Here is a 27,341-nt window from a genome sequence, read left to right as displayed (position 1 = left end):
CGAGACGGAGCGCCCTCTCTGGACTCTGGTCACGAGACAGAGTGCCCTCTCCTGACTCTGGTCACGAGACAGAGTGCCCTCTCTGGACTCTGGTCACGAGACGGAGTGCCCTCTCTGGATTCTGGTCACAGGCTGGAGTCCTCTCTGGACTCTGGTCACGAGACGGAGCGCCCTCTCTGGACTCTGGTCACGAGACGGAGCGCCCTCTCTGGACTCTGGTCACGGGCTGGAGTCCTCTCTGGTCACGGGGCTGGAGTGCCCTCTCTGGACTCTGGTCACGAGACGGAGCGCCCTCTCTGGACTCTGGTCACGAGACGGAGCGCCCTCTCTGGACTCTGGTCACGAGACGGAGCGCCCTCTCTGGACTCTGGTCACGAGACGGAGCGCCCTCTCATGACTCTGGTCATGGGCTGTAGTCCTCTCTGGTCACGGGGCTGGAGTCCTCTCTGGACTCTGGTCACGGGGCTGGAGTACTCTCTGGACTCTGGTCACGAGACGGAGCGCCCTCTCTGGACTCTGGTCACGAGACGGAGCGCCCTCTCTTGACTCTGGTCACGAGACGGAGCGCCCTCTCTTGACTCTGGTCACGAGACGGAGCGCCCTCTCTGGACTCTGGTCACGAGACGGAGCGCCCTCTCTGGACTCTGGTCACGGGCTGGAGTCCTCTCTGGTCACGGGGCTGGAGTACTCTCGGGACTCTGATCACGAGACGGAGTGCCCTCTCTGGACTCTGGACACGAGACGGAGCGCCCTCTCTGGACTCTGGTCACGGGGCTGGAGTGCCCTCTCTGGACTCTGGTCACGGGGCTGGAGTGCCCTCTCTGGACTCTGGTCACGAGACGGAGTGCCCTCTCTGGACTCTGGTTAATATAAAGTAAATATACTGGCATGTTCTACCGAGGGCATGAGTTCAGCAAGATCATGGTCCAATTCAAAATGAAAACACCTTTTAAATTGAACCTCGTCCTTGGGTAAATAATCCATGGAACACAAAAAAATCCTTCACATAATCCTCAATGGGACCTTGGTCACCTTGACGGAGGTGAAGTAGGGTGTCTTCTGGGTTCATTGTTGTTGTTTGGTCTAGTATTCTGTAACAATAGTCCACTGCAGGCAAGTTGATTTATCCGAAACGTGAACAGAAATCCAATAAACACAGGCTTGGCTTGGCTTGGCTTGGCTTGGCTTGGCTTGAACAAGAGACATGGAACTCACCAACAATGGTTACAAGGACAACACTAGACAAGGGAACAAGGCAAACATGAGGGCTGAATACACAAGGACTAATGACTAAACAAGACACACCTGTGAACAATCTAGACAATGAACCAATGACAGAACTGAACTGAGAACACATGACAAAAACAACCAATGAGAACATAACTCATGAGGACAAGGGAATCACATGACAGTGGAGCACATGGCAGGATCATATGACAAACAGAAACACAAGACAAAACCCAAAACTGTGACAAAGGCATAGCCGATGCCCATGATTTCTAATTCTTTTATGATTATTTTTTTTTTGTTGAGATTTCTTTTTAGGACTTGTGTCTTTTAATTAGTAAATGTGTACTGTTAAAAATCTAATTACTTCAGGAATGCTAAAAAAGTACATTCTATATAGTATGAATGTGTGTAGTGCGAATGTAATCTGGACTTACTAAATTTGCCATGTTATCATGTGACCTACCAGCGTCAGTTACGTCGCTTCACTGCCATTCACAAACCCTCTTCTGTGGCCTCATGGGATAGTAAAGTTTCCATCATATGCACACTTCAGAATCTCGCCAGAAGTAGTAGGTCATCCGGGTACGTTTAGTTGGGAAGTATGCGATTTCAGATGCAGCCATACATCTCTTCATTGGGTTGTACTGTTATTTAATGTGTATCCCTCGCAACAATGAGTGCGTCATTGAGTCATTCGTTTAAACGACTGATTCATTTAAGAATGAGGCGGTTCTTAATGAATGGGTCATTGAATCTTTGGCTTAACCGATTTGTTCAAAACGCCGATTCATTCAGTAATGGAAGAGTATTGAGATGCCCTATGGTTCTGCTGTGATCTTTGGGGACAATACATTTTTCAACTAAATATCCAAATAAATCTAATTTTTAAACTAAATCAACCATATAAACTAAATTACTGATCTAATTACTGATCTAACGCCCACAATGTCACTGTATGATAATTGAAATGAGCTAGATGACATCACTGTTTTCTCCGGAACAGCTTTACGGCTGAATAAAATTCTGTTGCATTATTTTCCTGTTTAACACCGTGAAGCTGCTAAAAGTGCTATATAAATAAAGTTGACAACCCCCGCTTTCCTGCCTGTCATGGCGCTGCTCTGAATAAGGACTATCAGCTTAGCTCCTCCTCTGAGTGAGCTGTACACGTTCCGCCATGTTTATCTCCTCGCCAGAGCATTTAACAACAGCATTCAAGCATGAAATGTTTTTTTAAGCTACTAAAGTTATTCAGTCAAGTGTTTTCTTTTGTTTTTCTTGATCATGTTGTTTGGTTCATATCAACAGCATATGCAGTAGTAGGTTCTGTATATTACGTTGCTGTCACTTTAATACACAGATATAATATACACATGCGATTTCGAACCAACTGTGTTTGTGAACCTTGTGTGTATTCGACAGTTTAAGTGCAATAAGATGTGAAAGAGAAATGACATGCTCCGGAAATGTGAGCTCAGAAAACGTATATATCAGAAGTGTAGACTGATATGGCTTTAAAATGCATGCAGATAAAAATGTCATGATGACGAAGAAGAACAGTAATGTCACTTGAGCGTGGCCATGATAGAGATGATAATCAAAACCAAACAGATGTTTTGGTAGTTTTTGGCAGAGAATCCGAGGCACGAGCTGCACAGGCTCTGTCCTCTTCTGGAAAATGCGGTGGGAAGAAGCAGCTAATTTGCATTTAATGACACATGCACAAACAGCATGTATTTCCTTCCACTCAAAAATGGCCATTTACAACATGGTATAATAAATTATATGTGGGGTAGTTTGAGCTGAAACTTCACAGACACATTCTGGGGACACCTGAGACTTATATTATCTTGTAAAAAGGGACATAATAGGTCCCCTTTATCGTTGGTGTGTTAAATTGATTAAATTGATAAATTGAACATTATCTAACATATATATTTACACAACATTTAGAAATTATAATTATGTACCACAGTGGAATTGCATTAATGCATTTCCTAATTGGCTTTTTTAGTCATGTTATATACAGTATATGTGTTTTTGGGGGAAGTGTTTATAATAATATAGTTGTATTTATGCGTTTTACACAATTGTCGTGTTCCAAACAAATGCAGAGTTATATTCTGTGAAAAGGAGCTACATAAGAGTTTAAATAGAGATTTATTTTAATTAGAGAATGTTTTTCCACTGTGTTAGTTGCCGTATTGCAACAATTTTCTTCTATTCATTCATTCTAAAATGTATCTTTATATATTTTATTAAAAAAAAAACTATTTTTCTGCTATTTTATGTCAAAAGATCTAATATGCCATCATTACAGCATAAACAGAACAAGGTTTTTGCTCTTTTTTGTGTATGAAGAGTCTCCTAACTGACATTGTCCTCATATTATCTGCAAATCTGCAGGATAATCTTAGATTTGTATGCAGTGTATTATGTACTTTAATAAGAGTGACTAATTTCCTTTTATTTCCATATGTGTCTGACTATAAAGTCATCATTCATTCCGTTTTTGGCCTGTGTGGCCTCTCGGACCTCTGACATCGTGACAAATATTTGTGCTCGCAACACCCACATTATAGTACACTGTGTATTCAGTTTTGCCCTGGCCCCCCCAACTGTCATAACCGGTCTGTCTCAGAGTTTTAATTAATTTATATCAGACTTGACTTGGGACAGTAGCCCAGCTGCACACATAAGCATTATTGTCTGTCATGTAAGCAAGTGCATTTTTGTAATCCCTTGTAAATCGTCCAGTGTTGCCCATTCTGGTCCGACGCTGGAACATTTTTGTTAATGCCTCTTGCCACAGGCTGAAAAGCTCATTGCACGAATGTGGCTGGAGTAAAAGCTGCTCTTTTGTCTCAGACCCCTCCTCTTGAGCTGCGTGTCTTCATCGTGGCCATTTATGTGAATGTGAATGTCTCTTCACTAAGGGCAAATGCTAATTCACACCCCTCAGGCATGCATTTAAACCAAGTCACTTAATAGCTGATAGCATGCACACACACACAGAGCAATAAACACTTTGTGTATAGCAAGATACAGTCACTTGCAAATTAATTGTAGTTTCATGCTTTCAGTGGCCCCAAAAGAATTTTGATACATAAACCATGCCTAAAAAAGTATGAATGTCAATGCATTAGATAACAAAATATCAAGCTTCTGCGATCAATTAACATTTTCATTCCAATTAACTTCACTTTCTTGCTATTTATGCCTTTTTTGTGAATGTAGGAGTCAGTTCTCCTAAAGTTCCCTCATGTGATCTATCATTAAAGGGTAACTTCAGTGATTTAGCATTAAGCTTTGTATCAGTAGAAACCCGGTAGTATAATCGAATTATTGTACTTTCCCCCTCATATCCCCCTGAGACGAGATAATTATGCATTTCATTTCTGGAAAAAATCCTCCGATGATGCAAATATTGTCATTTTGCGTCATCGGAGGATTTTTGGCCAGAGCCTAGAGACTACAGGAGCTAGTTACGCATGTTTTCAACCTCACAGAATGTAAATGCGCACGCCCGCTGCCGCTCGGCTCGGGCATTAATAACGGAGCGGTACGGAGCAAAGTGAGTGTTTCAACTTTTCAATGAATTCCTATAAAAGTTTAGCTTCCACGTGCGATCTGATAACGCGCCAGACTGGACACGCGCCGTGAATGACTGCCGCGCTTACCTCAGCTCTGCTCAGCTCTTCGCTCTCGTGATGAATGAAATCTGAGTCCTGCTGCGTCTGTGCCGTGACTTTCGCTCGGCTCACTCACACTTTATTGAAAAGACACGTTCAGTTTTGAATTGTAGTGTCTATTCTCTAACTGAACGAAAGGAATTTATTACTATGAATATCAAAATGACGGTGGGGCGGTGCTGCGGTGGGCAAGTGATAACCAATAGCCGTGGCTTTGGGAGTGGCCTCGTAGGGCAGCGAAGCAAGTGCATTCCGGGAGTTCTTGTCTTTCATCCACATGAGACAAAAATACATTTTCTGTCTTTTCTCAGTCTAGCAGGCACCAAATTCAAAAATAATTTCACATTTCTATTACATAAATGACACAGTTTAAATACACATTCATCTTCCCAGCGCTGAAGTGCCCCTTTAACTATGAACATATTCCACAACCAGAAAGTGTCTAAATTAGCCTAGAAATCTAGACGCCCCGTAGCGGCAGCAAATCTAATCTGCCGCGAGTGTAGTCTAGCAATTCTCGGTAGACCTGCGAGCTGGAAAAACCAAACTCTGGTCAGGCCAATCACAGCGTGTATAGAGTCGGTGGGCGGGCTTAACATAATGATGGCACGTCACGGCAGATTTGCGGCGTTTCTACGTGCTACTTGTAAACAAAGAAGCTGGCGAACAGCGGTCTTTCGAATCGGCTTTGGCTGCGACTCTGGAAGACGTGGAGTTAAGCTTTTCTTTGAGAAAAGGACAAAGAACGGCACTAAAGTCATTCTTAAGAAAAGATGTGTTTAAAGAAAAGAAGTTTTGCCGACCGGATACTAAGTTTAATAGTTTAATCTATGAACTAATGTTAGCTCGGCTTCACCTTCTTCTTTGTTCTGGTTGGTTGTGGCTCTCATGGCGCTATCCAATTGCGTGCAGAGGGATTTTGAAAGACAACCGTTTATCCCGCCCATCGGATTGAGCCTTGCTAATGGTGAGTTTCCAGACCCAACATCTTGATGTGGATCTGGCTTGTCAGCCTATGTCTAAATACCTTTTGTCTTATTTTAATAGTATATCCGGTTATTTTATCATGTAAAAAAAAAGCAATGTCTGGTGAATTTGCTTGTAAAGTGTCCTCATGCTAACTTTCTTTAAAATAAATGTCGTTTGGTGTTGTATTTGTTAGTTTGACACACTCTCGTTTTCTTTTATGTACATGCACATGCAATATGCACATGCAATATACAAGCTTGCACACATTCATAAATGCACACATTTTTTTCCCCCAAACGCTCTCTCATACGTACAAAGTGTCTGTTGTCTTTAACAAGCTGGATGTTGGTCATGCACATTTTGTGTGTGGTTCAGATAATTCTACTCTCCCCACTTTTATCAGTAATGACACATCAGTTGTCTGAACTTTGACCCCCTAACTGAACTTTTATGGTCTTTAAGTTGACATAGAAGTTCTAATTTACTATGGCTACAGATCAGTTAAGCCTCTGGTAATCCATGCACTGAATAAGTTTTACTGCTATGGTCAGCAATCCGGCAGTCCTGTGTTCTGATATTTCATTATTTAATTCATAAAAGAAAAGATTATCAAACAAGTATGTTCCTTATGAGCGACAGGCTCTTCATAGTGTTTAACAGTTCAATAGTCGCTAGAGGTGCATGCAAGGGATGGATGTGATGTTAAGCTCAGATTCACAGCTTTGTCATTCTCTCCCCAAATAGAAAAAGGATAGTTCACCCAAAAATGAAAATTTTGTCATAATTTACTCACCCTCAAGTTGTTCCAAACCTATATGAATTTCTTTCTTCCGCTGAACACAAAAGAAGACGAAAGGCTTCTTTTTTTGTTCTATTTTCACATCCTCACACTCAAACAAATATCCCCTGAAGAATGATCATTGGCAGCTTGAAGCATGTGTTGAGTGAGTGACACACCTCTGTCATCACAGAGATTTGTTTTTCAACAACTTTTCACAAAAATAGCAGCTCTCAGATTACAACTCTCTTGACAAACTTCTACAGTAAACCACAGAAAGAATGACTTAAAACTAAAATTAATCTAGTAGCATTTGAAAATTGTACATTGCACAATAAGATGCAATGTTGGTCCGGTATTTGTGAAGTGTCTTGTCATGAAGGCAAAATATATTTTGGGCCATATAACAAGTATATAAGTGTTTATTTGATTATAATAAAATATGGCAAAAAAAAGAGTATAACCAGTATTTATCCTTAAAACAGCTGAGCAAACTTTTACAATGTTTAACTTTGAAAATAACAATAAAAACATTAGGATTACATGCAGAAAATGCCCTCTTCTCCCTCCCAGAAGATAGCATGAAAATAGAAAGTCATTCCTGTTTTAAACAGCTTACAATAATTTTCACTTTTAGAATTATATTCTTGAGGAATAATGTAAAATCAAAAAGGCACTCTAACGCCATACACACACATGTTCTCACGTAGAGAAAATACATCGTGGAGCAAAGAGGACACTGACAACATGCCGACAGACAGGAGAGAGCAAGTTACTTTTGATATGAAACAAAGTCTAAACATTAAAATGTTGTCTTTTTTTAAGAAATGAAAACCACAAATAGCGTTTTGTGGCTCTTTAATGTGTCGTGAGCGCTGTAGCGCCTCAGTTAAAGCTGCTCGTGAACCGATCATCTCTTCCTTCTAGTTCATTGATAAGCATGAAATAAACATGAATGAACACTCAAAGAAATGTTGTTTCAACCGCGGAAAGACGTCAGTAAACACTGTTTTTCAAGTTCAAGTCCACCGACGTTAATCTACTAACTCTCCTGACTGCTTTGTCGGACAAACCGGCAGATTCGACGACGTGATTGGTCAGATCGCCTGTCAATCAAACTCGCGGCGAAGGGTGAATTGGGCCCTGGGCCTGTTTGGTTACCGACATTCTTTAAAATGTCTTCTTTTGTGTTCAGCAGAAGAAAGAAATTCATACAGGTTTGGAGGGCGATTAAATAATTACAGAATTTTCAGTTTTGGGTGAACTTTCCCTTTAAGACACCACTGGAGACCTTGCTACCCAAAACTTTGCACATCTTATCCGTTTGATAACCTTCTGCTAGTTTGCTGTTCTTGAAGACTGTCACATCCTTTTGCAGTGAAATGCACTAAGTAGTTGATGCATCCCATTTTAGATGTTTCAATAGATCTTCAAAAAGATTGAAAAAACTTTTTACAAAGCCCTGTAGAGTTGCAATGCATTTCTACTTCAAGCATTATGGTTTGTATTTTAAGTGTGTTTAGTGATGTTCTCGGTTCTCTGTTCTCTTTGTTGTCAACATTTGCTGTAACATTTAGTTTTACTTTGATAATTCAAAGAGTTTGCACATTCAAGATCTCTTGTCCCTGAGGCAAAACTTGGCAGAACCACAGGTTTTTTTTATTTTTTATTATCGAGCATGACTTTTTCAGAACCTCTTCTGATCACTGGACCAGAGCTAGCACACTTTAGTATGGCTTTAACGGGGCATTGCATTTTGACTGAGCGTTTAGATCAGCAGGGTAAAGACATAGTAGTAGAAGAAACTGGCAGTATAGACGCATATGAGACTGAAGTTCTGGTGCAAAAGCTATAAGATAATGAAAGTGTCCAGTAAGTGCTTTAATGTTTCTATTGATTATTTTATATTGTAATATATATTTATTTTTTTAGATTAGTCAACTACATCACTCTGCCTTTAAAAAATAAAACCATAATTATAATAATTTTAATGCATTTAATTGTTGCTTTATCTACAGTATATAGTGTAACTATATGTAACTATATGTCGTTTTTTAATAAACATCTATTCATCACCAGACATAATTGCGCTTTAGCAGCCCAGCCAACAAAATGTCACCAACTCCTCAAGGACACGGTTGACTATTGACTATCACCTTACTCAACCTGTCCTATGGGAAGATGATAAAACTACTCAGAATTTATGAATCCCTCCATAGACACTGTAGCTGTAGGCATTTAGAGAATACTGCTTCTCTTCAGCAGAAACTCTTTATTGAACCCAAAGGTTTTGGGCCGAAGGAGGAAAGTGCCAGTGAGAGTAAAGAAAAGAACAAAGACTTTCCCTTATAAGAAAAAGAAGAGCGTTCTTATATGGTCTGACTGACTAACGTTTTTATGATCCAGAGCACACTTTTGTCTACGGAATCCACACGTGACACATTTTATGATGTGTGGCCACCTTTAAATAGGAATGAATACATAAATTAATTAATTAGTTTGGTACTTCCTTGACAACAAAATATAACAAAATGGCATGTAATTGAAAGTATAGAAGGCTATTTCCACTTGTACATGTTCTACATATGCCCACTAGAGCCCTGCGCGGGACTGTTTTCTTCATCCCGCTCCCGCCCGCACCCGCCGAATTTCTGACCATTACCGCCCGCTCCCGCAACGTATGTGTTACACTCCCGCCCGCTCCCGCAATATGTATGTCCACTCCCGCCCGCACCCGCAAAACTCCGAGAATTTATTCCCGCACAATAATAGAGATGCATTGATTTTGTGTCTTCTCCCGTCCCGCAGGGGAAAAAAAACACGTATTTGTATTGATATTATTAAAGAGATTCATGGGGTTGTTTGTTTCGTTTCCCTGGCCTGCATGTAAAAAAAAAAAAAAAAGACAAATACATTCAAATATAATTTCGTTTTTATCAAAAACTTTGCACATAAAAATAGGCTGCTTTGCAAAACAGAAAACATAAAACCAGATTGAGAAACAAAAAACAGATCCCAATTCCGTCGAACGTGACCGACAAGGAAACCTGAGAAAACATGCTTCAACAGAACGTAATGTGAACACAAAATAGCAAACGGACATTTAGAAACAATCCATTTCCACTCACTAAACTTCTATGTATTGTTTGTCAAAAACACCAAACAGTCAACTTGACCTGCAGGGAGTGCTGAGCGTTTTTGGTGAAGTATCTATGTATTTGCCAGCTGCGCAATATGTGGATACATATAACGTTATACCGCATGACTTTGCCTACCAAAACAATTGAGAAACTTCTCCAAATGTCAGACTTTCCTTGCTTAGCTTTTGTGCTGTAAATACCTCGTTTGAGGTTCTTTTCTACATCATCTATTGACATCTTCTCCATCATGTCGTTAGGCAACCTCCCTATCCCGCCGATTCCCGCTGTGTTTTTTTTAGCCGCCCATTCCCGCCCGCAGCAAAATTCAAACCGCCCGCTCCAGCGAGATTTACGTTGGGTCCCGCGGGACCCGGCGGGACTCAATCCCAATGCAGCCCTCTAATGCCCACTATCTGTTTTAATCTACATCCGTAAAAAACCCAGGAATTATTTCCTTTGCTGCAGGGATTCTGAAAAACAATCATCACATTGTGGTGACAAATACTGTCCCTATGGTTTACCAGAAGGGAACTTTCGATGTTCAGCATATTTGTGTCTCGTGGTGTCATTATGTACAAAGTATCAATACTTTACAATGTTTAATAAATCATGCAGCTTGTTCATTTGCTATGCTTGTCTGATTTGAAAGCATGCCTTAAGTTAAATAGTGTGAAATGCTGAGCGGATTCATAATCAGGAAATAAAATGTAAAGGGCCGGGACAGGTTTTAATGGGTGGGCATCCTCTAAACAAAGTCCAGGTTGTACCATAAGGATCATCGCAAGTCCTTGGACAATATTCCTAGTTACAACAGCCTTGTTCATAATCAGAATCCGTGTAATCTGACTGGTTTAGTGCATTAAAGGGTTGGTTCACCCAAAAATGAAAATATTGTAATTTATTACTCACCCTCATGCCGTTCCACACCCGTAAGACCTCCGTTCATCTTCGGGACACAAATAAAGATACTTTTGTTGAAATCCGAAGGCTCAGTGAGCCCTGCATAGCCAGAAATGACATTTCTTCTCTCAAGATCCATTAATGTACTAAAAACATATTTAAATCAGTTCATTTGAGTCCAGTGGTTCAATATTAATACTATAAAGCGACAAGAATATTTTTGGTGCGCCAAAAAAACCTAAATAACATCTTATATAGTGATGGCCTATTTCAAAACACTGCTTCATGAAGCTTCGAACCGTTATGAATCAGCGTGTCGAATCAGTGGTTCGGAGCGCCAAAGTCACGTGATCTCAGCAGTTTGGCGGTTTGAAACACGATCCAAATCATGATTCAAAACGCTGATTCATAACGCTCCGAAGCTTCATGAAGCAGTGTTTTGAAATCGGCCATCACTATCGCTTCACTTCTCGACGCTTTATAATACTAATATTGAACCACTGTACTCGCATGAACTGATTTAAATATGTTCTTAGAACATGAATGGATCTTGAGAGAGGATATGCAGGCCTCATTGAGTCATCGGATTTCAACAAAAATATCTTCGTTTGTGTTCCGAAGATGAACGGAGATCTTACGGGTGTGGAACGGCATGAGGGTGAGTAATAAATGACATTAATAAATGACATTATTTTCATTTTTGGGTGAACTAACCCTTTAAGGCTATTATAGTCTCTGACAACAGTGTTGGATTGGATCCCCCCCCCCCCCCCTCCCGTGATGATCTCAGGGGGTAACTGATTTCAACTGAGGGGGTTACCCATGACACGCAATTTCAACCACTAACCAATCCCCAAATCGAATGGTGCTGGGACTGCTCTAATGTGAGGTAGTTATCCCAGGGATGTTTGAATCACCCCTTTTTTTTTTACTTCTAAAGAACAATGTAACTTTTTCAGACAACCAATTGACTATGAAAACATTTAGAAGGGTAGGGAGTATTGTGAAAGCGCTTAGAAAAAAAGGAAGTCAAGTCAAAGGTCCACAAATTTCACGAATGGACTTATTGCACAGGTGGCAACCTATTACGGTACCACGCTTGAATTCACTGAGCTCCTGAGAGCAACCCATTCTTTCACAAATGTTTGTAGAATCAGTCTGCATGCCTAGGTGCTTGATTTATACACCTGTGGCCATGGAATGATTGGAACACCTGAATTCAATGATTTGGAGAGGCGTCCCAATACTTTTGGCATTATAGTGAATATCAGAGCAAGTTGCTTTCAGTTAAGACAGCTCAAACATGCATTTTAGTCTGGGACACTTCTCAGTTTTGTTATTATATTAGTGTTATATATTATGTTAATGTTACTTGATTGATCAACAGAATTTGTTTTCATAAAACTTGCAAAAGTATCTCTAACCTGGCCAAAACATGACTTCATGACTTAAGTTGGTGTGGAATCGATGAAAATGCCATAGAACTGCAGAAACATTAATTATCCTCCAATGCTATTTTTGTAGAAGTCAATTCATGTCGCTAAAATGTAAGTGAGGGTTATATTTTCTTTTTAAAGCACATTTTTTTCCACAGGAATGCAGAACATGACGCTTGTCCTGATCGTCTGTGAATGCAATGAAGGGTATTAACCCATATAAATAAAGGGTCCGTCAGAAAGATGCTGTTCGTTTTGGCTTGATCGTGTTTTTTTTGTAAATCAAGAGATAAAAGGAAATAATAATAATGTGACATGGTTGTGTATAAACCTAATTATTGTGAATGGATTGTTATTTATCTTTAAACAATTGACAACAGCTCTGTGGTTTAACAGATTCAAATTGTGAAATGAAAAAGTACCTGAGGCACTAACAGCTCGCATGCTTATTATGAGCAGGCGTGTATAAACAATTTTAATTTGTGTTTAGTTCACTTGGATGCGTATTGTATTGCATGCGCTTCGTGCAGACACACAAAATGTTACGTTACACAAAAAATATTGTGTAAATGATTATTAAACAATGTTTTGATCAATATTTCAACGATTCTTGTACTTGCCATTTTGTTTATGCATGGTAGCATGTATATTTTTGTGCAAATGTATGAATTCAAAAGCTACTAAAACATAAGTGGTTGGTTGAGGATTATTGTTTTCATATCATACAGTATATCCAACAGCTCTTTGTATGCAGATAAAAGAACTTGCTGACTTTTAATGACTTCAATCGGATATGAATTGTACGTCTGTGAGTTTGTTTGTGCGCACGTACATACGTGGTCACAATATCTCAACTTTTAAAGAAATGTAATTACCCAAGGCCCATCAGGCAACAAAGTTCTCTTTCCTTTCTTTCCCCCTTCAACATTTCAGAGATAACTCCATCTTAAACTGTCTTGTTTTTAGACTAACAGTGGTTGTGATTGTATGCCGGATGCTGAGAACAAACAATGTTTTATGCAGAATGAGTGGAACTAAAGATGAAACGTTAGTTAGCCAAAAGCCAGTTTCTGTTTAGACACTAGTAACCCATCATCTCAAAGAGCCTTTTGTGGAATTGGACTGATGACGTCAAATGAACTCTATAAAGGCATAAATTCATCGTTTGGGTAAAAAAAAAACAATATGAGAACAGCAATCCCCTCCCAGCCCCTTAAATACATTTTCACTCATTTCTTTGGCATTGATATCTTCAACTGGCCAAGACGACTGGTCAGTTCTTGCACATCACAAACTGAATCCACAAAGGGAATATTTTTTTAGGCTAACAATTAGTCTTGTTTAATATGTTGGAGATGCTAGAGTACAGTCATTACCAGGTGAGATGAGACTTTGTTTCTTGACCTAGAAGAGAAATAGTTTATATTATGTTTTAACAAATGGCAGCATTGATTGGTCTGTTTTAATTCTGTTTAGACTGTTTATACACAGAGCAATTATAAAATGATTTAATGTATGCAATCTGTGATATGTTCAAAATATAAGCTTAAATTGCTTATTTTTCTATAAAAATGCAGGACTATCTTTGCAGAATACAAATGAATAGTACAGAGTGCATACAGTATTAGTATGTATCTGTCTGACCGTATTGGCTTTACGTCTTTGTTTGTGTCTCAGGTGCAGACCCACCTGGAGAGCCCCTCGAAATACCACATCCAGCAGAGCCAGAGGCAGCAGGTGAAGCATTACCTGTCCAGTGCGCTGGGAGCCAAGCTAAGCCCACAGGCCAACACAGGGCCCGGCCCCAGCCAGCCCACGGAACACGGCATGCCCCCTGGACCAGGAGCCAGCGCTCCTAATAGCCCTATGGCCCTTCTCACCCTCAACTGTGAGAAAGAGGTAGATGCAAAAGCTGGCTTTGCCAGTTATATCAGATTGTCAGAGATAATATTTTGCCAAAGTATGGTGCCAAAATGTGGTGAGTTTTCCTGAGAATGTGTGTGACTAATGTCCATAGACAAATAAGGAAAATGGCAAATAAAAAAATATTTTTTTTATATATATTGTTCACCTTTGAATACTTTGGGGTCAGTAAGATTTGCAATTGTTTAGCATTTTTATGATCAAAATAGTAAAAACAGTATTATTTTGAAATAGATTTTATATTTAAAATAACTGTAAAATTGTATTTTAATATATTTTAAAATGTAGGTAATGTATTCCTGTAATAGCTGAATTTTCAGCACCATTACTCCAGTTGTCAGTGTCACATGATCCTTCAGAATTTATTCTAATATGCTGATTTGGTGCTCAAGAAACATTTCTTATTATCAGTGTTGAAAACAGTTGTGCTGCTTAATATTTTTGTGAATACCATTTTTTGCCGGTCTTTGATGACTATAAAGTGCAAAAGATCAGCCTTCATTTTAAACTGAATTCTTTTGTAAAATCATAAATGTCTTAACATTCACTTTGATCAATTTGTGCCCATGCTGATTTAAATTTTAATTTCTTTATATATTTAAAAAAATATATATACTAACCCCAAACTTATGAATGGTAGTGTACATCATCATCACAACTGCATGGTGCAGCCTTTTAGACCATTTTAAACCAAGTTATGAAAGTTGCACGACCACATAGTTTCTCACTATTTATAGGTCTAAGAGTGATTGGTGATGCTGTAGCATTTGAACTACTGTACATATGTGCTCTAAGGGTTTCTAGGAAAGTAAAAGGTGTCAGCTAGGGAAAAAGCACACTGGTTCTAATACATTATTCATGTATGTGGTGTATGATCATCTTTCATTGTCCACAGAGTCCATTATCATATTAATTTAGCATTATGACTTTCTTACTAACATAGATCTAATTAATACTTTGGGGATTGAAGCACTTGTTACCAGGTTATATATATATACACATTGTGCTCTTAATATTCAAATTGGTACAGATGGATGACGTAATTGAAGACATCATAAGTTTGGAATCGAGCTACAACGATGATATTCTTGGGTTCATGGATGCAGGACTACAAATGACTAATGCGGTAAGGATTGTAGTTAGTTTTATTTAAGATTCATATAATCACCTTAACAGTCAACACATGCACTGACATCTTTTTGGTTAAAATGTTTTCAGATTCCAGTTTCTGCAAACCTGTTGGACATGTACAACAGTCACGCTCTTCCTCCAGCTGGGGTTACCATTAACAACTCCTGCTCTAACCTATCATCCGTCAAAAGGGAATTATCCGGTATATTCACATTGTCTTATCTATCATTAGAGTAAATAATCATTTTTGGCTACCATTTCACAGCACAACATGCTTAGGAATGGTAGTATCCATATTGTGTGCAGTTCCGAATGCACAATATCAATGAAAGATATATTGTATCAAATAGTTACCCCAGCACCTGGCATGATGCACATAATGGACAAGCCTGGACCATGTGGCAAGTTTGACAGTTATCAAAGGCCTGAAGGCTTTCCAGTAGGTATGTTTTCCGTTCCTCGGCCACTGAAGGCCATAAGCATGAATAAAGAGTTGTTGTTTTTTGTCCAGAGATTGTACATTAACATCCAAAACATATTATTTGATAAACTGACGTGTCAAAAAGGTTTACATTTGAATTTACATTTACATACATATTAAGTCAAGAAAAGATTTTTTTTAAACAAAATGCACAGTTGGCGTGTTAAAAATCGCCTGTGTTTATTTAATCAAGACAGTAACTGCACACAATATGGACACTTCTAAAACATGCGACACACGCACACATTGGTATTTTAGTTTTAAAATACTGACATTTTTACATTTATTTTTCTACATTTAAAGGAACACGATGACTTTTTGGGACTTAAGCTTATTCACCGTATCCCCCAGAGTTAGATAAGTCCAAACATACCATTCTCATCTCCGTGCGTGCCATAACTCTGTCTGACACACCCACCGCTAGCCTAGCTTAGCACAAAGACTGGAGGTAAATGGCTCCAGCTAGCCTACTGCTCAATAAGTGACAAAATAAAGGCAACATTTTCCTATTTACATGTTGTGATGTGTATAGTTACATTGTGTACTAAAACCGATGGAAAAATGAAAAGTTGTTATTTTCTAGACCAATATGGCTAGGAACTATACTCTCATTCCTGCATAGTTATCAAGGAACTTTGCTGCCATACCATGGGTGCAGCGGCACAATGATATTCCTAGCGCCTGAAAATAGTCCCCAGCACGCTCTCTGTGCAAGCAGGTTGTCACGGTGGTTATGTTGACGGAAGTTAGCCTATTTTCAGGAGCTGCGTAATAAAGTTCCTCGATTACTACGCAGGAATTAGAGTTCCTAGCCATATCGGTCTAGAAAATCGTAATTTTCATTTTCCGTTGGTCTTAGTACACGATGTAACTATACACATCACAACATGTAAATAGGAATATGTTGGCGTTATTTTGTCACTTATTGATCAGTAGGCTAGCTGGAGCCATTTACCTCCAGTCTCTGTGCTAAGCTAGGCTAGTGGTGGGTGCGTCAGACATAGTTATGGCACGCACGGAGATGAGAATGGTATGTATGGATTCATCTAACTCTGGGGGATACAGTGAATAAGCTAAAGTCCCAAAAAGTCAGCATGTTCCTTTAAGAATTACTAGTGAACATCAACACATTAGAATACATTGGCACACTAGGGATGATAAATGTGAAGTTATTTCAGTTAATGTAACTAATGCGTGTTTCAGAAGCAGAGGTCAGAGCCTTGGCAAAAGAGAGACAAAAGAAGGACAACCACAACCTCAGTGAGTAATCATCACACATGAACATCTGAAATATTTGCTGAAATGTCTGTCATATAATTTATTTTTGTATATTTTAAATGATACAAATTGTAATATGATAATGCGTGACCATATCTTTATTGTCTTTTCTATCCATGCAGTTGAACGAAGAAGGCGTTTTAATATAAATGATAGAATTAAGGAGCTGGGGACATTAATTCCCAAGTCAAATGATCCGTAAGTCTCAAATTCATTTCAAAATTAAAATAAACGTTGGTTTACAATTACAGTCAAACCAAATTTTATTCAGACACCTTCAACATTTTCTCACATTATCACAGTTTATTCGCTATAGTTTAGAAAATGGTAATAAAATATGACAAGAACTCAGAGTTAAACTGTGTCAGAACAAATTCATCTTGATAATGTCAAATAACTTTGATAGAAAGGTATGTAATGGATTATAATCAACCAATCAGCTGTTAAATTTAAGTACACAATTAGATAATACCAATATAGGTCAACCAATTACGAAGCAATGCTTAATTTTGTTCGGTCACATTAGCAATTAAAGAAAAAACACTTAAGCAAAAGTGTCTGAATAATTTTGGTTTCCCAATTTTTAGCAATTTTACAACTGTATGAAGAATCTTTGGGTATAATATGTCACAGTTTACTTAATTTGTCTATTCTCACTTACATAAATTAACTATAGTGTCCTGCACCCACTAGTAAAAAATGATATCTGGTGACTGAATAATTTTTGGTTTGACTGTACAAATATTCTGTATATATTCAGCCTATGAATAATTTTTGGTTTGACTGTACATACATTCTGTATATATATTCAGCCTAATAATCTATACCAGTATGTGTAAATTTAGTGGTTACAAAAAGATGCCAAATGCCAGCTCTGGTTTTTGCAGGGACATGAGGTGGAATAAGGGGACCATCCTGAAGGCTTCGGTGGATTATATTAAGAAACTGCAGAAAGAGCAGCAGAAAGCAAAAGAGCTGGAAAACAGACAAAAGAGACTAGAACATGCGAACAGACATCTCCTGCTTCGTATTCAGGTAAACCAAACGATAAACAAAAGCTACTCACTGCGATTGGTTAAAAGCTCTTGGCAGCTAGTCACATGATTAGACGTTTCGACATGCCCTTTGACAAAACATTTTTGAAGTTAGATGTCGAAACACGGAGCGTAACATTGCTTTTAAAGCTTATAAAGTATGCTCAGTGCTTCAGCTGCGTGAAATTCGAAAGTTACACTTGAGTAATTCATTATGGGGAATTTCCCTCATTTTGACACATGGCATTTGGTTCACAATATCCCTACTGTTTTCCCTACTGTTCGCATCGCGGTGTTATTCTAAAGTGTGTGTGTATTTGTAATTTCTGTCCAGGAGCTTGAGATGCAAGCCCGTGCTCATGGACTCACCGTCATACCCTCTGCCAGCCTTTATTCCTCTGACCTGGTGGCTCGAGCTATCAAACAAGAGCCCGGTATGGGGAACTGCACGTCCGATTTGTACTCACACCTCCCCAGTCCTGACATATCCCGCCCCACAACTCTGGACCTCAACAACGGCACCATTAGCTACAACGACAGCCCCACAGAGGAAGACGAACCAGGGGTCTACGACAGTCCCAACAAGACCTCCGCCAAGCTGGAGGACATGCTTATGGACAACACCCTGTCTCCAGTTGGCAGCGGTGACCCCCTGCTTTCCTCCGGCTCCCCCATCCCATCCAACAGCAGCGGCAGCAGCAGTATGGATGAACATGAAAATGGCTGTTAGCATCACAAACAAACTATGATGAACCAAAGTTAGACGATTAGATGTTTCTTTGTATAACGAAATGTTACATTCAGGTGGTTTCCTTTCAATCCATATCATGTGTAACATGAAGAGCACTTTTAAGTACAGTACTTATCTTGTATTTTAGAATATTTAGTGTATACATATTTTTTTCATATATTATTTCGGAGTTTACTAGTTAAGAATGACTGATTTGAACAATTTCTTGATTTATGAAGGACTTCTTCAGAGCAATATTAAGGATAGCTACTAGAATAAAAACAGCTCAACTGTAATTTCCGTAGTTGGCTTGATATTGTCCACATTGTACATTTCCTAGAGGTGGAGTAATCAGTAACACGTCTAGGCATGCGCAATTCAGTTCGTTTCTACAACTTGTAATTAACTCTAAAAGCAACTTCAAAACATGACTGCAGACATCTCTACAAGAGAAACATTTACAGAGGTCTGATTTAAGACGTCCATTAAATCTATTAAATCGGTAGCATTAATTCATTGAATTATTTTCAACAAATGTTTGTTAATGATATAATTAAACATGTTGGCCAGTGGTTACCATCTAATGACGTCTGTTTGCCTGTCAGATTCCTCGTATGACCATGAGAGAGTTGATGGAAATGTAGAACATTTTAGATTTGTACTGTCACTGTCTGGTTTGATTTCAGTACAATATGTATTTTGCACAGCCTGGTAGATTTGATCATTCAGCCACTGTTTTTAATCAGTAATCTGTGATTATTATGTGCAATCACTTAGTGCTGGATGGTTTAGACAGGATACTAACATCATCAGTAAAAATGTATGTCCAAATCCTGACTTATGATAATTTACAAATTTTATTACAATGATATCGGGTATACATAATGAAGAATGACTTGCTATTGAACAGCTAAAATAGAATTATTGTCTCTTTATATTTGACCTCTAATCAGCTCGCTGCCATTTTTAAAAAAGCAGTGTAGTTTTATTTATATAACCAATCATTAATGAAGACAGGAGTGAACATTTATATCAGATCTGATTCAAATCTAGCCGTTTTCTCAATCTCTTTTTATGCGTCGTTATTAGGTCATTTTAAAATATACAGTACTGTTATATCCTGAATAATGCATGCATTTCAAAGGTCTTATACTATGTATGCTTGTACTATAGGGTAAATGATTACTGAGAATCCTGCAAGTGCTGTTTTTATTTTTAAGACTTAAAAGTAAGAGAAATATACATTCATTGAATACCAATAACAAATGGCGTCTTGTTTTCCACACATATCTATGGTATTTGTCATGGTGAAGCTATTGTTGCTCTCAAACATAATATATATTTCTCTTCATAACAGTCATATTTTAAAAAGTGCATTGTTTATTAGAAACTTGCATGCATTACATCAAACACATTAGGCACAATTTTTTTTTTTTTTACAGTTTTAAAACATGATTTCAAGATTAACCAGAATGTCCCTTTATCTCATATGAAATGGTGGGGAAGAAACCCTTTAACACAACTAAAGAAAGATCTTCACAACAGTACAAATGTAAATGCACATATCAAGTCGGCCTTCTTCTATTCGCGGCCATTTACAAAAATGGCTTTTACAGCAATGAAATGCAATTGTTTTAAATGTAAAACACTTAAATGCCCATGATATGTACAAAATAAAAAGAAAGTAGAAGCTGTCGTAGAATAATACACAAGTAGAACTTGTTAAAGCTAAGAGGCTCCCCATATGTAAACATTGGAGTCGGATGATCCGTGAGCTGAGGTCTCATCGAAGTGAACCAGTGCTGAGCTCATCGCACCACTTCTCATACGCTCGGAACAGAGTGCCTTCATTAGTGTCGTTGAAGATTTCTAAGAGAGGAATGAGGAAAGAATATTATTTTTTCCACTCAAATCATGTGACTTTAAACACTTTACACAATTCCCCTTGGATGCTTTATTATTTTTTCTTTTTATTAACCTTAAGTCATGAAGTTTCACATATTTCACTGTATGTATGTATATACTATATATCGCGATTAATCGCATCCAAAATAAGTTTGTGTTTACATTATATGTGTGTGTAATGTGTATAGTTATTATGTATATGTGACCCTGGACTACAAAACCAGTTATAAGGGTACATTTTTTTAAATTGTATGGTTTGTTAGGATAGCAATATTTGGCCGAGATATAGCTATCTAAAAATCTGGAATCTGAGGGTGCAAAAAAGTCTAAATAGTGAGAAAAGCCTTTAAAGTTGTCCAAATGAAGTCCTTAGCCATGCATATTAATACTAATAATACATATTTGATATATTTACAGTAGGAAATTTACAAAATATCTTCATGGAACATAATTTTAACCCATACAATGTATTGTTGACTATTGCCACAAATATACCCGTGCGACTTATGACTGGTTTTGCAGTCCAGGGTCATGTATATAAATACACACACATGCATGCATATATTTAAGAAACATTTGTTATATTTATATATAAAATATTTATATATAATATAATGATAAATATATATATATATATATACGTACAATTATTGTAGAACCACTGTGGTGAGATGGACTTTGTAACGACGTTTTAAGTGCCTTTTATGGGTCTTGGGAGTGTAAATGTACTGAATGCCAATGGAGGCCTATCTGAAGCCTTTCTCAGCCATCAGCTTTCAACTAAAATATCTTCATTTGTGTTCCGAATATGAACGGAGGTCTTACGGGTGTCGAACGACATGAGGGTGAGTAATTAATGACAGAATTTTCATTTTTGGGTGAACTAACCCTTTAAAACGCATGCAAATAATGAACTTTCGTGATTGTGAATAACTATAGTGTCCCGTGAGTATAACTCTACCACTAACCTGTGATGTGAATGTATGTTGCGTTGTTCAGTATTGGGATGGAGGCAAATTATAGAATTTGTAGAAAAATAATTAATTAAATGCGAAACCGAAAAAAACGCAATTCACAAGCGCGTATTGAACCGTGAATGCCGTACCGAACGGTTCGATATTATATTGAGAATTGTGGCATCCCTAATATATATATATACACACACATACACAAGTTTCAGGTAGGGTAGGGATACATGTAAAAACTTCATGATTTTTCTATATTTAATTTACAACATAATTTTATAGTAATTTATTCCTTTATTAATTTAGTGAATTATTCAAACTCAAAATTTGTTTGTGAAAACGTTACAATACATGAAATTGCTTCAGCCTCTACAGTAGTCCGGATCATATTTTCTCAGTGTTTCATGGTTTCAATATTTTCAAGGATGAAAGGATGTCAAACAACCTGGTCATGCTGGCATCTACCAATGTGACTGATGAAATATTATACCAGTCCAAATGGTGTGACGTTTGATATCAACAACAGAAATACGGCATGTATTTTCCCCTCTCTTTTAAAAGTTGACAAGCCAGTTTACTCTAACCATGTACGATTATGATTCATTGTGTTTTATGATTTGCATTTAGCATATTTTTTTAGACTTTCGACCAACACTAGTCTTTAAGCATGTCCAGATTCGATTGTATTACCTGCTCTCCCGAGGCCTGTTGGTAAAGGCATTCTCACCAGTCCACCAGAATGCTGTAGTCTGTCACATAGAGATTTCTGCACCAAAGCAAATGTGCAGTCTTGATGCCAAACCGGCAGCTCTAGTCCCAGCATGCAGCAGACGATCCTGAACTTCTCCTCCTCTGTGAGCAACCCCATCTCACGTGCCACATACACCATGTACGCCATATCAATATTCACTGCTTCACCATGGAGTAGAGCTGGTAGGACTTTCTAAAACATAAAAAAAAGAAACGATTAAGTATTTCACATGCAGTTATTGCTGCATTTTGCATGTATGTAAAACCAAAGCCCGAAACAGTCTCAGGCACTCTAATGTGGAGAAACAACATAGAAATCTGAGAATGGTTTACAGACTCTCGACATTCCTAAAATAATCTATCACCCAGGAAAAGAATATTGAAAGCCTTAAGGCGAAACGGCTCAATCATCAGTGAAACCCTTTAATTTATAACCCCACCCAAACCTTTGAAAATAGTAAAAAGTTTATTCGAAGAAATTAAGAGACCATCTCTAGTTCGGGGCTGATCAGGTGACCGAAGTCAACCAGTCTGTCAAGATCATCCTCCCACAGGTTTGGAGCTAATTCTTCCAACATGGTTTCTATAGCGAGACGGGTGGAAACAGAAGCAGGGTCAATGCGTTCGTCTTCTAGGACCATGGCGGACTGGAATTTGGAGTCTAACAGGAACTGCCCCTGTGTTTCCAGAAGTTCAAACAGCCCTCTGTGCTTCATGAGAGCCATCTACAACAATGTAAATATAAATTAATTAAAATGTATTTGACAAACACAGTTGCTAGGATACTTTCTCAATACTTAGGTGACTTTCTTAAAACTCTAAAGCTTGGCAGAGCAGTTCATTTCATTTTCAAAATAAATTAAAAGTACCAAAACCCTTCATACATATCTCAAATCCACCCAACAAACACACTTTCTCACTCATAAAACAATAACATAAAAACATTAACAGGTAGCATTATACCATTTTTGTAACATTTATTTTAAAAAAAAGAAGAATGACACTTCTCTATTGTTTAGAATTCACTGCAGTATATGTTATGTGTTTCCATTGCATTCAAATAATTCAGATACTAGACTAACACCTGTATAAGGGTTCAGCATCAAAATATAATTGTTTTGATAGCATTCATTTTTTTAGATTTATAATATATTTCAATATGGTATTACTGTAGAAAATCGCTGTCTTATTCAGTTTCTGTATTATGTTTTGAACTTAAAAGGGATAATTCACACAAAAATATTTTTACTCGCCCTCAAGTTGTACTAAACCTGTATGAAGTTCTTTCTTCTGTTGAACATAAAGTAGGCTATTTTGAAGAATTGGTAACCAAACAGTTACTGGTCCCCAATTGACTTCCATAGTAAAGAAAAAAAATACTATGGGAGTCAATGGGGACCAGAAACTGTTTGGTTACCAATTCTTCAAAATATCTTCGAAATGAATAAAGGTTTGGGGTAAATGACGACCGAATTTTCATTTTTGGGTGAACTATCCCTTTAAGTTGAATAGTTTTGGCCTGATTTTGAGTGAGGGTTGTGTAAGTGAAAAAATCAATGCATGTGATTTGATGGAAATAGTTACTGAATGCATTTTGTGAGAAAACAATGAAGGTGACCTTAGTATTGAGAAACTGCTCCTAGCGATTGAAATAAAAACTGTGATAATAAAAATGTAACTTTTTTGTGTACCTTCAGCATTTCTGCAAGACCATTAGATATGTGCCTGCGAGGAATTGTCTGTATAAACGACCTGTCCAAGAATGCAGCAACAGGTGCGATGTAGGTGCCTAGCTTATTCTTGCAGTTTGCAAAATTCACGCCCGTCTTTGCTCCAACACTAGCATCGATGTAGGACAGAAGGGTGGTGGGAACACGAATGTATGGAGTGCGCCTTCTGTATAGGGATGCTGCGAGACCCACTATATCCAGGCAGACCCCACCGCCGATGGCAATGATGGGTTCTGTGCGTCGATCGATACCAAACTGGTGGACTTCCTCCAGAATCTTCAGGGCCATTTCCATGGACTTGTTCTCCTCCGTCGTGGGCAGTGGCAAGATGCGGTACAGGACTTGTCTGGCCTCGAGGTAGTCTGTGACCTGAGAACCATAGAGATTGTACACTACCTCATCCATGACTATGAAGCGTTTTAAGAGCTTGGTGCTGGACCGTACGACCTCAAGCTGCTCAGTGTCTCTGATGTGGCCCAAAAGGAGAGTGTCATTGCTGGGGTCAAGAAGGTTTTTGGTCTGAGTAACTGTATATGTGAAGGTGATGGGGGTGACCACTGTCCAGGTGGTGCCACTAGAGGAGGTGCTTTCGTAACTGCAACATATAAAGCTCATAACTCATTCTGTAGCTTGTTTTTGATTCAAAAAAAGATGTCAAATTGAATATTACAAAAAAAAAGAGAAGTTGTGCTACCTTACTGCATTATTTCTGTTCTCAAACTTAGTTAATTGAACCCTTCCATTGTCTTCAGGTCAAGAATACACTACACCCGTTTAAGTATTATATCCAGGGTTGACTACAATAGTCAAGAATTAATCTAAATTAATAACTTTTTACATTTAAATTTTCAAACATTACACATATTTGCATAGCCATCTATGGCCTTTCACCGTTGCCCTTTCAGTATGCTGTGCAGATTTCTCTAAATCGATCTATTTGTCTGACAAACGTTATATCTTTTGAATATTCAGGTGTAAAAGGCCCCTTGGATGTAGTTTTCTCCTAAAACACTGTGTAGCAACATTAACCACTACAGAACTTTTCTGTAATATTGACAAAACCGGCTTTGTATAACTGTATGGTTGATCTTGATATGCAAACTCAGCTTGTATTTGACTCCTCTTGTTTTACTGGAGACTTAGTGTGAAGTAAAGAGATATATGGAAGAACTACTATTCGTATGTCCGTTAACAATAGCAAAACACAGGTGCTGTTCTAAAATACTGTAGCCTACACGAAATGCCAAAAGTAATCACAATTAACTAGGAAAATAGGTCTTTTAACATTCATTTTTACTCAAAGTGTGTTAATCCATCAGTATTTGTTTTAATACATAAAATAATCATAATACAATTTAGAAACTGAAAAACCCCTGCTGTACCCTGTAAAAAATGTTTTTTATTTTTTAATGTTTCTAAGTGGGTAAAAAAAAAACTGACCACAGGTGGGTGCAGTTTCTCAGGACAGTAGGAGTTATTTGGACGTGATGAAACGCTGACCCCCTAAGTTAATTCAGCCGTTGACTTGAATAAAGCTAGTTCATTTAAACGTTTCCACATAAAGCACACAGAATACTTATTGATTCATACGCACATTTTAGCAGCTGAAACTCGTCCTTTCATTCCTTGCTTCACATTTTGCCCTGCTTTCCGTTTCCACGTCCCCTTCACCTGCACCAGGCTGAATACCTTTTCCTTCTGGTTGTTGAGGTTTTCCATCGTCGAGTTCTCCAAGGGTGGGTGACTAGGAACAGCTGACTGTCGAGTTTCAGGCGTAATAACTGTTAGAGGTTTCTCAGGTCTCTCCATAATTGAAGCGTCGATATATAATAGGGTGCATCAGCAGGAATCAGGGAGGAGCCTGCGAGGAAAACTTATGAAAGGTTTTCTCTCTCTCTCTCCTAAACCGTGATCTTTAACTTACATAACTCAGGTTCGCTATATGGGCAGTTACATATGATGATGGCCACGCGTGCACCAAACTCCCCCAAGCGGGTGGGTTATGAAATATGGCGAGACGTTATGTGAGAGCTAACTGGAGAGTTATGTAAATGGTAAAAGTCATTTTCATGAAACATTATAATATTTTATCCCAAAAAAATCTTATATCTTAAATCTTATAGCCTATGTAAAAAACACACACACAAAATGTATGTAATGTATTTTTTAATGTCTCATGATTTACAAAAGTCATGAGGCTCTTAACTATATTGTAGCCTATGTCAATATCAATGTTTAGAGAAGGCGATGACTTTTATTTGATGATGATGATGCCTATGATAATAATGTAATATGCATGCAGCATGGATAACAATCATAATGTTTACACATCCTCTTTTTATCCCAGTTATTAGAGAGTTTTCTTTCACACACAAACAATACAAATTGTTAATAATCTAAAATGCAACTAAAACAATAAATAAGGAATATCAGGAAAAGACCCCGTTGAACTAAGCTTTGCGTTGATTGCATAAAAGTTAAACTGGTTTAACAGGTTCACTCTGTTTGATAAGCAACCACGTGGACAATTAAGCAAAGTTAGTGCAGACCAGTCTTGACCTTTGCACGCCATCTTCCAAAATATCAAGTTACCCATCATGCCCTTTGGAATTACTGAAGCCTACTTTTTTCTTACTAAAAAATGTCTGATCAATAGGTCATGACAACATATATTTACATATAAACAAGTACTTTTTGTACAAGTTTTACAAGATCCAACTCATTTTTTAAATTTAATATTATTCAAGTTGAACTGACTTACACAGCCCAGTTGATTGTACTTAAAAACTTTTTCTTTTTTTTAACAGTCATTTAAAAGTTGAGTCTGTTTTGAGTATAATGGTCACATGACTTAATTTTTTGTGGTCGTCTTGTCAGTGTGACCTAAAACCAATATGTTCGCCTGTGGTGCAGGACATTCTGACTTTGCAGAAAGCAGTTATATATTAATCTTAGCCTACTTTTCTTCAACGTTCGCACTTGGTGTTGGGGAGGAGGGAGGGTTATTTGCCCTCAGTAGAAATCACATTCTTTTAGTAGAAATCCCTCTGGGGTAGAAGTCACGTTTTGGGGCTGGGCTGGTGCCCTCAGAGGAGATTGTTATGGGCCCTCCAATCGTTATGTGTACAGTATTTTTCCCCTTTTTGGGTCCACATGCACATGTACCCTTCTCAATATATGTATTTTGAGATAAAAAATTGTGCAAATGTTAATATTTACATGTCTGATCTTATATTTAGTTGACTATATCTTTTAACTATCATTTTTAA

At 38.1% G+C, this 27,341-nt stretch overlaps 2 protein-coding genes across 3 annotated transcripts in view; one reads left to right on the top strand and one right to left on the bottom strand.

Moving 5' to 3' along the window:
- mitfa (melanocyte inducing transcription factor a) overlaps positions 1-19,982 on the top strand; it is a 31,590-nt gene extending 11,608 nt beyond the window's left edge. The window contains exons 1-9 of one of the 2 annotated variants that reach the window (XM_079841230.1): positions 13,380-13,524; positions 13,823-14,044; positions 15,099-15,194; positions 15,287-15,401; positions 15,550-15,642; positions 16,884-16,940; positions 17,081-17,156; positions 17,846-17,993; positions 18,327-19,982. In XM_079841230.1, coding sequence (XP_079697356.1) covers positions 13,492-13,524; positions 13,823-14,044; positions 15,099-15,194; positions 15,287-15,401; positions 15,550-15,642; positions 16,884-16,940; positions 17,081-17,156; positions 17,846-17,993; positions 18,327-18,722 — 1,236 coding nt within the window. In that variant the 5' untranslated portion in view covers positions 13,380-13,491 and the 3' untranslated portion in view covers positions 18,723-19,982. Of the gene's footprint in view, positions 1-13,379; positions 13,525-13,822; positions 14,045-15,098; positions 15,195-15,286; positions 15,402-15,549; positions 15,643-16,883; positions 16,941-17,080; positions 17,157-17,845; positions 17,994-18,326 lie in introns of those variants that run through there. The other variant, XM_079841231.1, reaches the window with a different exon arrangement.
- On the bottom strand, positions 19,916-25,902 carry eevs (2-epi-5-epi-valiolone synthase). The gene is made up of 5 exons (XM_079841229.1): positions 25,667-25,902; positions 24,034-24,667; positions 22,831-23,067; positions 22,283-22,535; positions 19,916-20,591 (listed from the first exon to the last, which is right to left on the bottom strand). The coding sequence occupies exons 1-5, from the start codon at positions 25,879-25,881 to the stop codon at positions 20,506-20,508; spliced, it is 1,425 nt and encodes a 474-aa protein (XP_079697355.1). The 5' UTR covers positions 25,882-25,902; the 3' UTR covers positions 19,916-20,505.
- Between the last annotated feature and the right edge of the window lie 1,439 nt (positions 25,903-27,341).

This window comes from Gobio gobio (assembly GCF_949357685.1).
Source record: "Gobio gobio genome assembly, chromosome: 17".
Lineage (NCBI taxonomy): Eukaryota > Metazoa > Chordata > Actinopteri > Cypriniformes > Gobionidae > Gobio > Gobio gobio.
Note: the sequence above shows the minus strand (reverse complement) of the source record. Positions and strands in the feature narration are given on the sequence as shown.